The following is a 13,696-nucleotide window of genomic DNA, read 5'->3' as shown; positions in this document are numbered from 1 at the left end:
ATCTCTGCCGGAGCCGCCGTCGCCGCCGTCGCCGCACCAGTAGCACCAGTTGCTCCAGAACGGTCACTCCCCGTTTCCAGGCAGAGCACCCTAAAAGAGGCTTTTTTGGGGGGGGGGTCAGAGCAGCGCGGACCCCTCCGCACCCCCACGAGAGCAGGGTCCTCCCGGCTAAGCCTGCTCGGGAAGGAGCCCCCCCCCCCCGTCCCGCTCCCGGCCCCCGCCAGGGGTGAGGGCTGAGTCTGGCCCCTTCCCGGGGGCGTTTGCAGAGCTGGGGGGGGGGGGGGGGGGCACCCTGCGGCTGCCCCACGCGGGAATTGGGGTGCGCAATCGGGAGAGGGACAAAGGTGGTGGGGGGGGGGGGTCCCGCAAGTTCCCCCCTTGCCCAGCGCCGGGGAGCCCCGGGGTGTGGGCGGGGGTCGCTGCCCTGGGGGGGGGCTGCTGCCCTGGGGGGGGGGGGGGTGTGTGTCCTGCCCTGGGGTGCCCTGCGGGGGGGGGGGGGGGGGGGGGGGCGGGGGGCCGCCGTGAGCGGCTGCCCGGGGGGATGTCGGGGCAGGGGGGGATGTCGGCGGGGGGGGGGGGGGAATGTCGGGGGAATGCCGGGTTTCGGGGGGGTTGTCAGGGCGGGGGGTGGGGGGGATGTCGGGTGCCGGGGGGGGGGATGTCGGGTGCCGGGGGGGGCTGTGGGGGCCGGGGCGGGGGAGGATGTCGGGGGTTTGAGCTTCCTGGGTCAGGCGCTGCCGCCTCCATTGTCGGCCGGAGCCGGGCGGAGCCGCGCGGGCTGCCCGACCCCCCCCCCCCCCCCCCCCCCCCGCCTCCAGGCGCCGCCGGGAGCGCGGGCCGGGGCCGCCCCGGCCCCCCCCCCCCCCCCTCCCTGGGCACCGCCTCCCCCCGCGCCCCCGGCCCTGCGTGGGGCCGGCCCGGGCGGGGTCTCCCCCGCTGCCCCCCAGCCTGCGGGTGGGCGCGGGACCCCTCGTGGGGTGGACACCACACACCCCCCCTCACCCCCCCCCCCGCCACCCGTCTGTCTGTCCGTCCGTCTGTCCATCCACGCTCACGGGTGACGCTCTGTCATCCCCCCCCCCCCCGAGCGTCCCCAGGGCCCCACCGAGGGGGTCAGGGTTAATTCCCCCCGCCCCCCCCCCCCCCCCCCCGCCCCACCGCAGGGTGACCCCAGCATGTCCCCCCAGAAGCCCCAGGGGTGCCGCGGGCAAGAGCCCGGAGAAGAAGAAGAAGAAGCCCCCGAAGAACAAGCGCAAGTCAGAGAAGCCGAAGCGCAGCCCCCCGAGCAGGAGGAGGAGGAGGAGGAGGAGGAGGAGGAAGCGGCGGCGGTGGCGGCGGCGGCGGCGGCCCCCTCCCTGCCACCCGCCAAGGGCGAGCGGCCAAATTTGTGCTCCGAGTGCGGGAAGAGCTTCCTGCACAGCTCGGACCTGGTGAACCACCAGCGCATCCACACCGGCGCCAACCCTTCGTCTGCAGCGACTGCGGCAAGAGCTTCCGGCAGAGTTCGACGCTCATCACCCACCGGCGCATCCACACCGGCGAGGCACCCTACGCCTGCGGCTACTGCGGCAAGAGCTTCCGCGTCAGCTCCAACTTCGTCCGCCACCGCCGCATCCACACCGGCGAGAAGCCCTACCGCTGCCCCGCCTGCGGCAAGAGCTTCACCGACAAGTCCACCCTCACCCAGCACCAGCGCACACACACCGGCGAGAAGCCCTACCGCTGCGCCGACTGCGGCAAGAGCTTCAGGCCGCAGCTCCCACCGCAAGCGGCACCTCCGCAACCCCCCCGCCAAGGGCCGCGGGCGATGCACCCGCCGCGGCCCCGAGCTGCCCCCCCCCAAGCCCAGGGAGGCCAAGGGCGGGAAGAAGCCGCCGGCTGCCGAGGTCCCCAACACCTGCGGCGAGTGCTGGCAGAGCTTCGGCCAGAGCTCTGACCTGGTGAAGCACATGCGCATCCACACCGGGGAGAAGCCCTTCGCCTGCCCCCACTGCGGGAAGCGCTTCAGCGTCAGCTCCAACCTCATCCGCCACCAGCGCATCCACACCGGCGAGAAGCCCTACGCCTGCGCCGACTGCGGCAAGAGCTTCACCGACAAGTCCACCCTCACCCAGCACCGCCGCGTCCACACCGGGGAGAAGCCCTACGCCTGCGCCTACTGCGGCAAGAGCTTCAGCCGCAGCTCCCACCACAAGCGCCACGAGCGGACCCACGCCGGGGAGGCCCCTGACGCCCTCCTGCCCCTCTGGCCCTGCCCGGCCAAGGGCTTCTAACCGCCGCCGCCGCCGCCGCCGCCGCCGAGGCCGGGGCAGGGGCCGGGGCTGGGGCCGGGTCAAGGAGAAGCCTCCTGGAAGCTGCCCCTGGCCCTTCGGCTGGGCCGCGCGGATGTAGCCGGGACGGCAAATTTACCAGGTCCGCGGGGTTTGAGAGTTACCGTCGGCACCGCCATGTCCGTCCGTCCGTCCGTCCGTCCGCCCGCCCGGGGCTTGGGCAGCTGCTGCAGCGCCCGCTGTGCCGCCGGGACGAGCCCAGGGCCGGGGTGGGGGGGGGCAAGAAATACACAGAACCCAGCTCTGCCGGGGCAAATGTGCTCGGCCGGGGGGAAAACTTGCCCCGAGTGCCCCCCCGGCGAGCCCTTTCCAGCAGATTTAACCGAAATCCCCTATTTTCTACCCAATTTTATTTGGGGGGCTCCCACCCTCCTGCTCCGCCAGTGCGGGCGCAGCCGCGTGGAGCCTGTGGTGGGGAGCAGCGGCGAATGCGCGTGTCCCGTCCCCCTTCCCCGGCCCTGTGAATGCCTGTTAGCGGTAACGAGAATAATTATGGTGATTAGTCGTCGTGTCCGGTGCCACCACCGAAGCAAACCCTGGTCCGAGCTTTGCCTGAATTCAGGCTGGTTTTTTTTTTCCCCCCACCGCTTTGGGTTTCCCGGGGGTAAAAAAAAAAAAAAAAAAAGAAAAAGAAAAAGCATTTGCCAATTGTAAAAAAAAAAAAAAAACAAAAACCACAAACCAACAAACCCCAAACTTAATAAAATACTGTCTTTTTTTTTTTTTTTTTTTTGAAGTTTGAGGTTTGGGGTGTTTTCGGAGCGGAGGGAGGGGCGACGGTGCTGGATGCTGACGGTGAGCCGGCGCGTTTGGGACTGAGAGCTGGTTTCACAGACGATGTCCCTGTCCCCCTCCCCCTTGGGCCTTGGGGAGGGGGGGGGGGGGGGGGCGGCGCGGGTCGGGACGAGCCGGGTTCCCTCCCTTAAGGGGTTTTGGGTGGGTTTTGTTTAATTTTTTTGGCATTTCTTCCCCAGGGCCAGGGCTGGAGCCATGTGCCCAGTTTGGGGCAGGATGGAGCTGCCGGGATGCTGCAGGGTCTTGGCAGGTCTCGGGGGGGGGGGGGGGGCTTTGGGGGGATGGGGCGCTATGGGTGGGTAACGGACCTGGCCCCCCCCCCCCCCCCCATGGGCTCTATTTCAGCCCCATCCTGGGGATTTTGGTGCTTTTGCGGCACGACTCGGCAGAGCGTCCCTGGGCCCGTGGCGGTGTCTCAGGCAGCTGTGGGGGTGTTGTCCGGGGGTGGGGACCGGGGGGCCCTGCCCTGCCCCCCTCCCTCTCCTGGGACCGCTTCTGGCTCAGCTGCGTCCCTCCCAGTGGGTGAAGCGCTGTTATGGGGACGTCGCAGCCGAGGGGGTCGCTGAAGCTGGCCAAGGGGAACGCCATCTGCCTCGCCAAAATCCCTCAAGAGCCCGGAAAAAGGGGAGCAGTGCAGCCCCCCACCCCCCCCCCAGCCCGCGGTGGGGCAGCGCTCGCAGCCCCCCAGCTCTCACCCTGTAGTTCCCCTTATATGAACCCCAGCATATATATATACATATATATATATATATATAAAAAATAGTATGTATGTGCCCGTGTTTTGGGGAAGGTACCCTGCGCATTTTGCAGCACCGGCGGGGGGGGGGGGATTGCTGCGCCCTTGCAGCCCATCACCCCACATCTGACCCTCCTGGCGCCGATTCTGCGGGAAAATGGATTTCATTTTATGGAACCCGTCTCTCCGCTGTTTCGCAGTCCTGGAGGGATGTACGTATATTACATCTACACAAAGGACAAGAGGCTGAGCCCCGGCACGGAACGGATTTGGGGCCAGCCCGAGGGGCTCCAGCAGTGGGGGGGGGGGGGATGCAGAGGGGACGCCCAGATGTTTTGGTGCCAGGAAGACAAAAACGCCCCCGATTTCAACGGTGGCATCCCTCTCTCTGGAATAATGCCAAGCAGGGGATCACTTTTGCTCCTCCTTTTCAGAGCAGGAACGACAGCAACGTGGCAGGGGACAGGGATCGGCTGACGGGGACAGGGATCGGCTGACGGGTCTGGCGGCTGCTCTGCTTTAAGCTGGGGGTGAAGAGGGACAGGGGAGACCAGGCAGGGTAATAACGACGAGAGCCACGAAGCAGAAGCAATTATTATTCAAATGGGTTTTTTTTTGTTAATCTGTTCTACAGCAAAAACCCGCGCGCGGCAGCCGGGCGACGTGGCCCCCCGCCACCCCAGCGGGACACAGTGCATCGGGGGCTGCGCAGCCGATGACCAGCAAGAACAAGGCGCCGCGATGCCCTCGGCGGGCACGGACGCGCTCCGGCTCTGAGACAGCCGGGTTCATCCCCGCAGCAAAAGGCAAGCGGGAAAGTGGCCCTGCAGAGCACGGGGGGGGGGGGGCTCGGCCCCCCAACTCGCCCGTCCTGGGGGTCTCCACGGCGAGACGGATCCTGAGCCGCCGCCAGCTCGAGCACTGCTGCCGCCCGCTGCGTCCCATCGCTACTGACCCATCCTACCTACCCAACCGCTACGGCCCCGACCCACCCCACGTAAACCCACCTACCAGCCTCGTGGCTCATCCTACTACGCCTCGTCCTACCAGCCCCTCCAACGCGCGCGGCATCCTGCCCCGGCAGCGCCGGCCGTGCCAAGCCCCCCCTAGCAGGGCTGGCCGGGGTAGGGCCAGAGGGGCAGGAGGGACACAGGGTTTTGCCCTGCGTGGGTTCGCTGGTGCCGCTTGTGGTGGGAGCTGCGGCTGAAGCTCTTGCCGCAGTAGGCGCAGGCGTAGGGCTTCTCCCCGGTGTGGATGCGGCGGTGCTGGGTGAGGGTGGACTTGTCGGTGAAGCTCTTGCCGCAGTCGGCGCAGGCGTAGGGCTTCTCGCCGGTGTGGATGCGCTGGTGGCGGATGAGGTTGGAGCTGACGTTGAAGCGCTTCCCGCAGTGGGGGCAGGCGTAGGGCTTCTCCCCGGTGTGGATGCGCATGTGCTTCACCAGGTCCGAGTTCTGGCTGAAGCTCTGCCAGCACTCGGCGCAGGTGTTGGGGATGGCCACGGCCGGCAGCTTCTCCCCGCCAGGGCCGTCCCGCCGCCGGCGCCTCCCCGGTGGGCTGGCGGGGGCTGCTTGGGGCAGCCGAAGCTCTTCCCGCAGTCGACACACTTGTAGGGCTTCTGGCCGGGGGGGCGCGGGGCTGGGCTGGCGGCGCCCACCTCCTTCCCGCAGTCCCGGCAGCTCTGCGGGCTCCCGCCGGCGTGGGCACGCCGGTGCCGCAGCAGGTTGGCGCTGAGGCCAAAGCTCTTGCCACAGTCGAGGCAGGCAAAGGGCTTCTCCCCGCCGTGGCTGCGCCGGTGGGCCAGCAGCGCCGCGCTCTGCGCGAAGCTCTTGCCGCACTCCACGCAGATGTTGGGGTGCTCCCCGGCGGACGCCCGCTGCCGCACGACTGTCTCCTTGCGCTTCCGCCCCCCTCGCCCGCGGCCGCCTGCCTCGACCTCCCCGCCATCCGGGGGGGCTGGCTGCCCCTCCGCCCGGCCCTGGCCCCTCGGGGACCTGCCGTGCTCGGGCTGGGGGGCCGCGGACCCTCTGCAGCGCTTCTTCGGCGACATGGCGGGGGTCTCCCTGCGCCGGGGGCGTCCCCGTGCCGTCCCCACCTGCAGCGACAAGGGGAGAAGCCAAACGTGAGTCGCTCCCCCAGAAACGCCGTGCTGGGGGCTGCCCGCCCTGCGGGACCCCCCAGCTCGGGAGGCCTGAGCGGCCACGAGCACCGGCAGCCCCCGAACCCAGGACGAACTCGGGACGGGTCGGACCGCGGGTCAGAGCAGGGCTGGGTTTAGGGAGGGAAATTCCCACGCCAGCCTTTCCGGGAGCGCGGCGAGGCTGCGGCAGCCCCCGGGGACGGGCTCGCCTGCTCCGGGCGCAGCCCGGCCCTCGAGGCGCCGTTTTACGCCTCCAGCTCGCCCCGGCGCACCAGCGCGGTGCCCAATCGCCGGGGCGCTTCGCCCGGGGCCCGGGCGGTTCGCGGGGCTGCGGGAGCAGCCCAGGCCGGCTGGCGGCGCAGGGATGTGCCAGGGAGACGCCGCGACTCGGGGCGGGGGCGGCGGGAGCCCCTCTGTCGCCCCAAACCGCGCCCGGCCGCTCGGCTTCCCGGCGAGACCCCCGGCCCCAGCCCGCCCGGGCCCCCACGGCCCCGGCCCTCCGGGCCCCCATCCCCGTCCCCCTCGGGCCTGGCCGCTCCCCGCGCCCCCCCGGGGGCCGGGCCTCGGGCCCCGACGCCGCCAGCCGCGGCCGGGACGGGACCGCGGGACCCCCCGCCGGCGGCCTCCGCCCGCGCTGCCCCGGTACCTGCGGGCACAGCCCGGCACGGCGGCGGCGGCGGCGGCTGCGGCTCCTGCCCCGGCCCCGGTCCCCGCCGCCGTCCGGGCGCTGCCGCGGCCTCGCCGGTGCCGGGCGGACAATGGAGGCGGCGGCGGCGGCGGCGCTGACCCAGGAAGTTCAACCCCCGGGGGCTGCTCGGAGGAAGGCGGCGGCGGCGGCGGCGGCGAGGGGAAGACCCCGGCCCCGGCCCCGGCCCCGGCCCCGGCCCCGGCTCGGCCCCCCCAGCGCCACTCCCCGGTCCCGGCCCCCCGAGCCCCCGCCACCCAGCTCCGCTCCCCCCCCCAGGACCCCCGAGCCCCCCCGGCCCCGCTCACCCAGCCGCCCCCAGGGCGTTCGGGGCAGGGCCGCTTCTCCCTGCGCCCCCGACCCTTCTCACCAGGGCGGGGACGTGCTGCCCGGACCCCGCTTCGGGGAGGGGCCCCCATCTTGCCTTCGCCCTGCCCGCGGCCAGACCCGCTGCCGGAGGAGGACAGAGCAGAGGACGCCGCGTTCGGCAAGGGCGCCCGCAGCGGGACCAGCGGAGCCGGCCGGCGGCGCCGGGGTCCCGTGGGGCTGCCATGCCCCCGGCCCTCGGAGCAGCCCGGAGGCCCAAACCCTGGGCTGGCGGGTCCCGCAGGGTCACGGTCCCCTAAGCGGCATCAGACCCCCTCCTCAATGCGCCATCGTTCCCCGCTGTGCAACTCCACGCCTGGACGAGAGAGTCCTGGGGGGGACGAGGGGACCCCCGAGCTGCAGATTTTCGGCAGTGGCAGCCCCTGCAACCCCGTGTCCTGGCCCTGGGGGAAAACAGAGGCGTGCACGGCCCGCGGCCGGTAAACAACAACTCTTTACTATGGCAGGCAGGGAGAGGAAAGGGAAAGGGAAAGGGAAATGAAATGCAATGATCTTCCAGTGGCGCTGGTACCGGCGTAGCTGCTCCGACAGCCCTATTTGCGGAGGACTGTTGCCAAATTAATGAGTTACAGGACCCTTCGTGCTCATGCAGGGAGGAGAAAGCAACGCCGCGAGGCTCACGCTGCAGGATTCTGTTTTGGGGTCCCCCTCTTTCCCCCCCCAAACCCCATGGCAAAACACAGGCAGGTAAAAGGCTCGGCCCCATCTACACAACGGCCACAACACGGACACAGCACGGCAGAAAGGCAGCTCGGGGCGTCCCGAGTGCTCGGCCCCGCGGTGGGGAGCGAGCCACGGCTGCCCGCCCGGCACGGGCTTCCCACAGCTCCGGCCAGGACAGGGTCAAGGAATCCCCACGGGCAGCTGGTGCCGGTGCCGCGTCCCCGTTCCGCACGGGAGAAGCGAAACATCCCCTCCAGTCCATCCCCACCGCGGCTCCTCTCCCACCGGTGCCCGCCCAGGCTCAGGAGGGGTCTCAGCTGCCAGCGCGGCTCGGCAAGGCTCCTGCTCCCTCAGGTCCCTCTGAGCCACTTCCAGCTCCGTCCGCCTCAGCCCCCCAAAAGGAGCGGGGCCAGATGCCCGGACCAGGAGCAGCGGCAGGCGCCTATCCCAGGTGGATCCGCTGGTGCCGGATGAGGGCTGAGCTCTCGCAGAAGCTCTTGCTGCAGTCGCTGCACTTGTAGGGCTTCTCCCCAGTGTGGGTGCGCAGGTGGGTGATGAGGGACGTGCTCTGCTTGAAGCTCTTCCCACAGTGGGGGCACTGCTAGGGGGTCTCCCCAGTGTGGGTCCGCTGGTGCCTGAGGAAGGACATGCCGTAGCTGAAGCTCTTCTCACAGTGGGGGCACTTGTAGCGCTTTTCCCCAGTGTGGGTGCGCAAGTGGTTGATGAGGGACGAGCTCTGCTTGAAGCTCTTCTCACAATGAGGGCACTGGCAGGGGGTCTCATCGGTGTGGGTGCGATGGTGGCGGATCAGAGCCGAGCTGTGCCTGAAGCTCTTGCCGCAGTCGTCGCACTTGTAGGGCTTCTCCCCGGTGTGGATGCGCTCATGGTTGATGAGGGACGTTCTGTGGTTGAAGCTCTTCTCGCAGTGGGGGCACTGGTAGGGGGTCTCCCCGGTGTGGGTGCGCAGGTGGGCGATGAGGGCCGACCTCTCGCAGAAGCTCTTCCCGCAGTGGGGGCACTGGTAGGGCTTCTCCCCGGTGTGGATGCGCTGGTGGCGGATCAGGGCCGAGCCGTTGAAGAAGCTCTTCCCACAGTTGCCGCACTGGAAAGGCCTCTCTCCACTGTGGGTCCGCTGGTGCGTGTTGAGGCTGGAGCTGCTTTTGAAGCTCTTCTCGCACTGGGGGCACTGGTAGGGGGTCTCCCCAGTGTGGGTGCGCAGGTGGATGGTGAGGGACGAGGTCTGCTTGAAGCTCTTCCCGCAGTGGGAGCACTGGTAGGGGGTCTCCCCGGTGTGGATGCGCTGGTGGCGGATCAGGGCCGACCTCTCGAAGAAGCTGTTCCCACAGCTGGCGCAGTGGTAGGGCTTCTCCCTGGTGTGGGTGCGCTGGTGCTTGATTAAGAACGTGCTCTCGCTGAAGCTCTTCTCGCACTGGGGGCACTTGTAGGGCCGCTCGCCCAGGTGGGTCCGCAGGTGCGTGTTGAGGTTGGAGTTGCTCTTGAAGCTCTTCCCGCACTGGGGGCACTTGTAGGGCCGCTCGCCGGTGTGGATGCGCTTGTGGAGGACGAGGTCCGAGCTGCGGCTGAAGCTTTTCCCGCACTTGGCGCAGGCGTAGGGCCGCTCGCCGGTGTGGATGCGCTGGTGGATGACGAGCTCCGTGTTGCGCCTGAAGCTCTTCCCGCACTTGGTGCAGGCGTAGGGCCGCTCGCCGGCGTGCAGCCGCTGGTGCTTCGCCAGGTCCGAGCTCTGGCCGAAGCTCTTCCTGCAGTCGGCGCACTTGTAGGGCCGCTCGCCCAGGTGGGTCCGCTGGTGCATGTTGAGGTTAGAACTGCTCTTGAAGCTCTTCCCGCACTGGGGGCACTTGTAGGGCCGCTCGCCGGTGTGGATGCGCTGGTGGACGACGAGGTCTGAGCTGCGCCTGAAGCTCTTCCCGCACTTGGTGCAGGCGTAGGGCCGCTCGCCGGCATGCAGCCGCTGGTGCTTCGCCAGGTCCGAGCTCTGGCCGAAGCTCTTCCCGCAGTCGACACACTTGTAGGGCTTCTGGCCGGGGGGGCGCGGGGCCGGGCTGGTGGCGCCCACCTCCTTCCCGCAGTCCCGGCAGCTCTGCGGGCTCCCGCCGGCGTGGGTGTGCCGGTGCCGCAGCAGGTTGGTGCTGAGGCCGAAGCTCTTGCCACACTCCACGCAGATGTTGGGGTGCTCCCCGGCGGACGCCCGCTGCCGCAAGACTGTCTCCTTGCGCTTCCGCCCCCCTCGCCCGCGGCCGCCTGCCTCGACCTCCCCGCCATCCGGGGGGGCCGGCTGCCCCTCCGCCCGGCCCTGGCCCCTCGGGGACCTGCCGTGCTCGGGCTGGGGGGCCGCGGACCCTCTGCAGCGCTTCTTCGGCGACATGGCGGGGGTCTCCCTGCGCCGGGGGCGTCCCCGTGCCGTCCCCACCTGCAGCGACAAGGGGAGAAGCCAAACGTGAGTCGCTCCCCCAGAAACGCCGTGCTGGGGGCTGCCCGCCCTGCGGGACCCCCCAGCTCGGGAGGCCCGAGCGGCCACGAGCACCGGCAGCCCCCGAACCCAGGACGAACTCGGGACGGGTCGGACCGCGGGTCAGAGCAGGGCTGGGTTTAGGGAGGGAAATTCCCACGCCAGCCTTTCCGGGAGCGCGGCGAGGCTGCGGCAGCCCCCGGGGACGGGCTCGCCTGCTCCGGGCGCAGCCCTTCTTCCCGGCGAGACCCCCGGCCCCAGCCCGCCCGGGCCCCCACGGCCCCGGCCCTCCGGGCCCCCATCCCCGTCCCCCTCGGGCCTGGCCGCTCCCCGCGCCCCCCCGGGGGCCGGGCCTCGGGCCCCGACGCCGCCAGCCGCGGCCGGGACGGGACCGCGGGACCCCCCGCCGGCGGCCTCCGCCCGCGCTGCCCCGGTACCTGCGGGCACAGCCCGGCACGGCGGCGGCTGCGGCTCCTGCCCCGGCCCCGGTCCCCGCCGCCGTCCGGGCGCTGCCGCGGCCTCGCCGGTGCCGGGCGGACAATGGAGGCGGCGGCGGCGGCGGCGCTGACCCAGGAAGTTCAACCCCCGGGGGCTGCTCGGAGGAAGGCGGCGGCGGCGGCGGCGGCGAGGGGAAGACCCCGGCCCCGGCCCCGGCCCCGGCCCCGGCCCCGGCCCCGGCTCGGCCCCCCCAGCGCCACTCCCCGGTCCCGGCCCCCCGAGCCCCCGCCACCCAGCTCCGCTCCCCAGGAATCATAGAATCATTGAGGTTGGAAAAGATCTCTAAGATCATCAAGTCCAACCATCGACCCAACACCCCCATGCCCACTAAACCATGTCCCTAAGTGCCTCATCTACTCGTCTTTTAAATACCTCCAGGGATGGGGACTCCACCACTGCCCTGGGCAGCCTGTTCCAATGTTTCACCACTCTTTCAGTAAAGAAATTTTTCCTCACGTCCAATCTAAACCTCCCCTGGCGCAACTTGAGGCCGTTTCCTCTCATCCTATCGCTTGTTACGTGGGAGAAGAGACCGACCCCCCCCTCGCTACAACCTCCTTTCAGGTGGTTGTAGAGAGCGATGAGATCTCCCCTCAGCCTCCTTTTCTCCAGGCTGAACAACCCCAGTTCCCTCAGCCGCTCCTCATCAGACTTGTTCTCCAGACCCTCACCAGCCTCGTTGCCCTTCTCTGGACACGCTCCAGCACCTCGACGTCCTTCTTGTAGTGAGGGGCCCAAAACTGAACACAGTATTCGAGGTGCGGCCTCACCAGTGCCGAGTACAGGGGCACGATCACTTCCCTACTCCTGCTGGCCACACCATTTCTGATACAGGCCAGGATGCCATTGGCCTTCTTGGCCGCCTGGGCACACTGCCGGCTCATGTTCAGCCGGCTGTCGACCAGCACCCCCAGGTCCTTTTCCGCCAGGCAGCTTTCCAGCCACTCTTCCCCAAGCCTGTAGCGCTGCATGGGGTTGTTGTGGCCGAAGTGCAGGACCCGGCACTTGGCCTTGTTGAACCTCATACAATTGGCCTGGGCCCATCGATCCAGCCTGTCCAGGTCCCTCTGCAGAGCCTTCCTACCCTCGAGCAGATCAATGCTCCCGCCCAGCTTGGTGTCATCAGCAAACTGCCTGAGGGTGCACTCGATCCCCTCATCCAGATCATCGATAAAGATATTGAACAAGACTGGCCCCAAAACTGAGCCCTGGGGAACACCGCTCGTGACCGGCCACCAACTGGATTGAACTCCATTCACCACAACTCTCTGGGCCCGGCCGTCCAGCCAGTTTTTGACCCAGCGCAGAGTCCACCTGTCTGAGCCATGAGCCACCAGCTTCTCTAGGAGAATGCTGTGGGAGACGGTGTCAAAGGCCTTGCTGAAGTCCAGGTAGACCACATCCACAGCCTTCCCCTCATCCACTAGGCGGGTCACCTGGTCATAGAAGGAGATCAGGTTGGTCAAGCAGGACCTGCCTCTCATGAACCCGTGCTGGCTGGGCCTGATCCCCTGGTTGTCCCGCTCATGCCTTGTGAGCGCCCTCAAGATGAGCCGCTCCATAATCTTCCCCGGCACCAAGGTCAGGCTGACAGGCCTGTAGTTCCCCGGATCCTCCTTCCAGCCCTTCTTGTAGATGGGCGTCACATTGGCAAGCCTCCAGTCGTCCGGGACCTCCCCCGTTAACCAGGACTGCTGATAAATGATGGAGAGCGGCTTGGCGAGCTCCTCCGCCAGCTCCCTCAGCACTCTCGGGTGGATCCCATCCGGCCCCATAGACTTGTGAGTGTCCAGGTGGCGTAGCAGGTCATTGACTGCTTCCTCTTGGATTACGGGGGGTTCATCCTGCTCGCCGTCCCTGTCTTCCAGCTCGGGGGGCCGAGTACCCTGAGGATAACTGGTCTGCCTGTTAAAGACTGAGGCAAAGAAGGCATTGAGTACCTCAGTCTTTTCCTCATCCTCAGTGACAATGTTCCCCCCCCACATCCAATAAGGGATGGAGATTCTCCTTGGCTCTCTTCTTGTCATTAATATATTTGTAAAAGCTTTTTTTGTTGTCTTTAACGACAGCGGCCAGATTGCGTTCTAGCTGGGCTTTTGCCTTTCTCATTTCTTCTCTGCACGACCTAACGAGATCCCTGTACTCTTCTTGAGTCGCCTGCCCCTTCTTCCACAAGCGGTAAACTCTCCTTTTTTTCCTGAGTCCCAGCAAGAGCTCCCCGTTCAGCCAGGCCGGTCGTCTTCCCCGCCCGTTCTTCTTACGGCGTACAGGGACAGCCTGCTCCTGCGCCTTTCAGACTTCCCTCTTGAAGATCGTCCAGCCTTCCTGGACCCCTTTGCCCTTCAGGACCATCTCCCACGGGACTCTCTCAACCAGCGTCCTGAACAGGCCAAAGTCTGCCCTCCGGAAGTCCATGGTTGCGGTTTTGCTGCCCCCCCTCCTTACTTCACCAAGAAGCGAGAATTCTATCATTTCATGGTCGCTAAGCCCAAGACGGCCTCCGACCACCACATCTCCCACCAGTCCTTCTCTGGACCCCCGAGCCCCCCCGGCCCCGCTCACCCAGCCGCCCCCAGGGCGTTCGGGGCAGGGCCGCTTCTCCCTGCGCCCCCGACCCTTCTCACCAGGGCGGGGACGTGCTGCCCGGACCCCGCTTCGGGGAGGGGCCCCCATCTTGCCTTCGCCCTGCCCGCGGCCAGACCCGCTGCCGGAGGAGGACAGAGCAGAGGACGCCGCGTTCGGCAAGGGCGCCCGCAGCGGGACCAGCGGAGCCGGCCGGCGGCGCCGGGGTCCCGTGGGGCTGCCATGCCCCCGGCCCTCGGAGCAGCCCGGAGGCCCAAACCCTGGGCTGGCGGGTCCCGCAGGGTCACGGTCCCCTAAGCGGCATCAGACCCCCTCCTCAATGCGCCATCGTTCCCCGCTGTGCAACTCCACGCCTGGACGAGAGAGTCCTGGGGGGGACGAGGGGACCCCCGAGCTGCGGATTTTGGCAGTG

At 68.4% G+C, this 13,696-nt stretch overlaps 2 protein-coding genes across 2 annotated transcripts; one reads left to right on the top strand and one right to left on the bottom strand.

The window, feature by feature from the left end:
* Positions 1-1,175: 1,175 nt before the first annotated feature.
* Positions 1,176-2,273, top strand: LOC143173809 (uncharacterized). Its single transcript, XM_076363955.1, is given in 3 exon segments — positions 1,176-1,461; positions 1,464-1,746; positions 1,748-2,273. Coding segments are annotated over 3 exon segments (1,095 nt in total).
* A 2,166-nt stretch (positions 2,274-4,439) lies between these two features.
* On the bottom strand, positions 4,440-13,688 carry LOC143173808 (uncharacterized). Its single transcript, XM_076363954.1, is given in 5 exon segments — positions 4,440-5,432; positions 5,435-5,953; positions 7,054-7,305; positions 8,179-10,164; positions 13,326-13,688. Coding segments are annotated over 5 exon segments (3,405 nt in total). The 5' UTR covers positions 13,509-13,688; the 3' UTR covers positions 4,440-4,967.
* Positions 13,689-13,696: the final 8 nt, after the last annotated feature.

Source organism: Aptenodytes patagonicus, unplaced genomic scaffold (assembly GCF_965638725.1).
Source record: "Aptenodytes patagonicus unplaced genomic scaffold, bAptPat1.pri.cur scaffold_307, whole genome shotgun sequence".
Taxonomy (NCBI): Eukaryota; Metazoa; Chordata; class Aves; order Sphenisciformes; family Spheniscidae; genus Aptenodytes; species Aptenodytes patagonicus.
The sequence above is the reverse complement of the archived record's forward strand: the minus strand, read 5'-3'. Positions and strand labels throughout refer to the sequence as shown.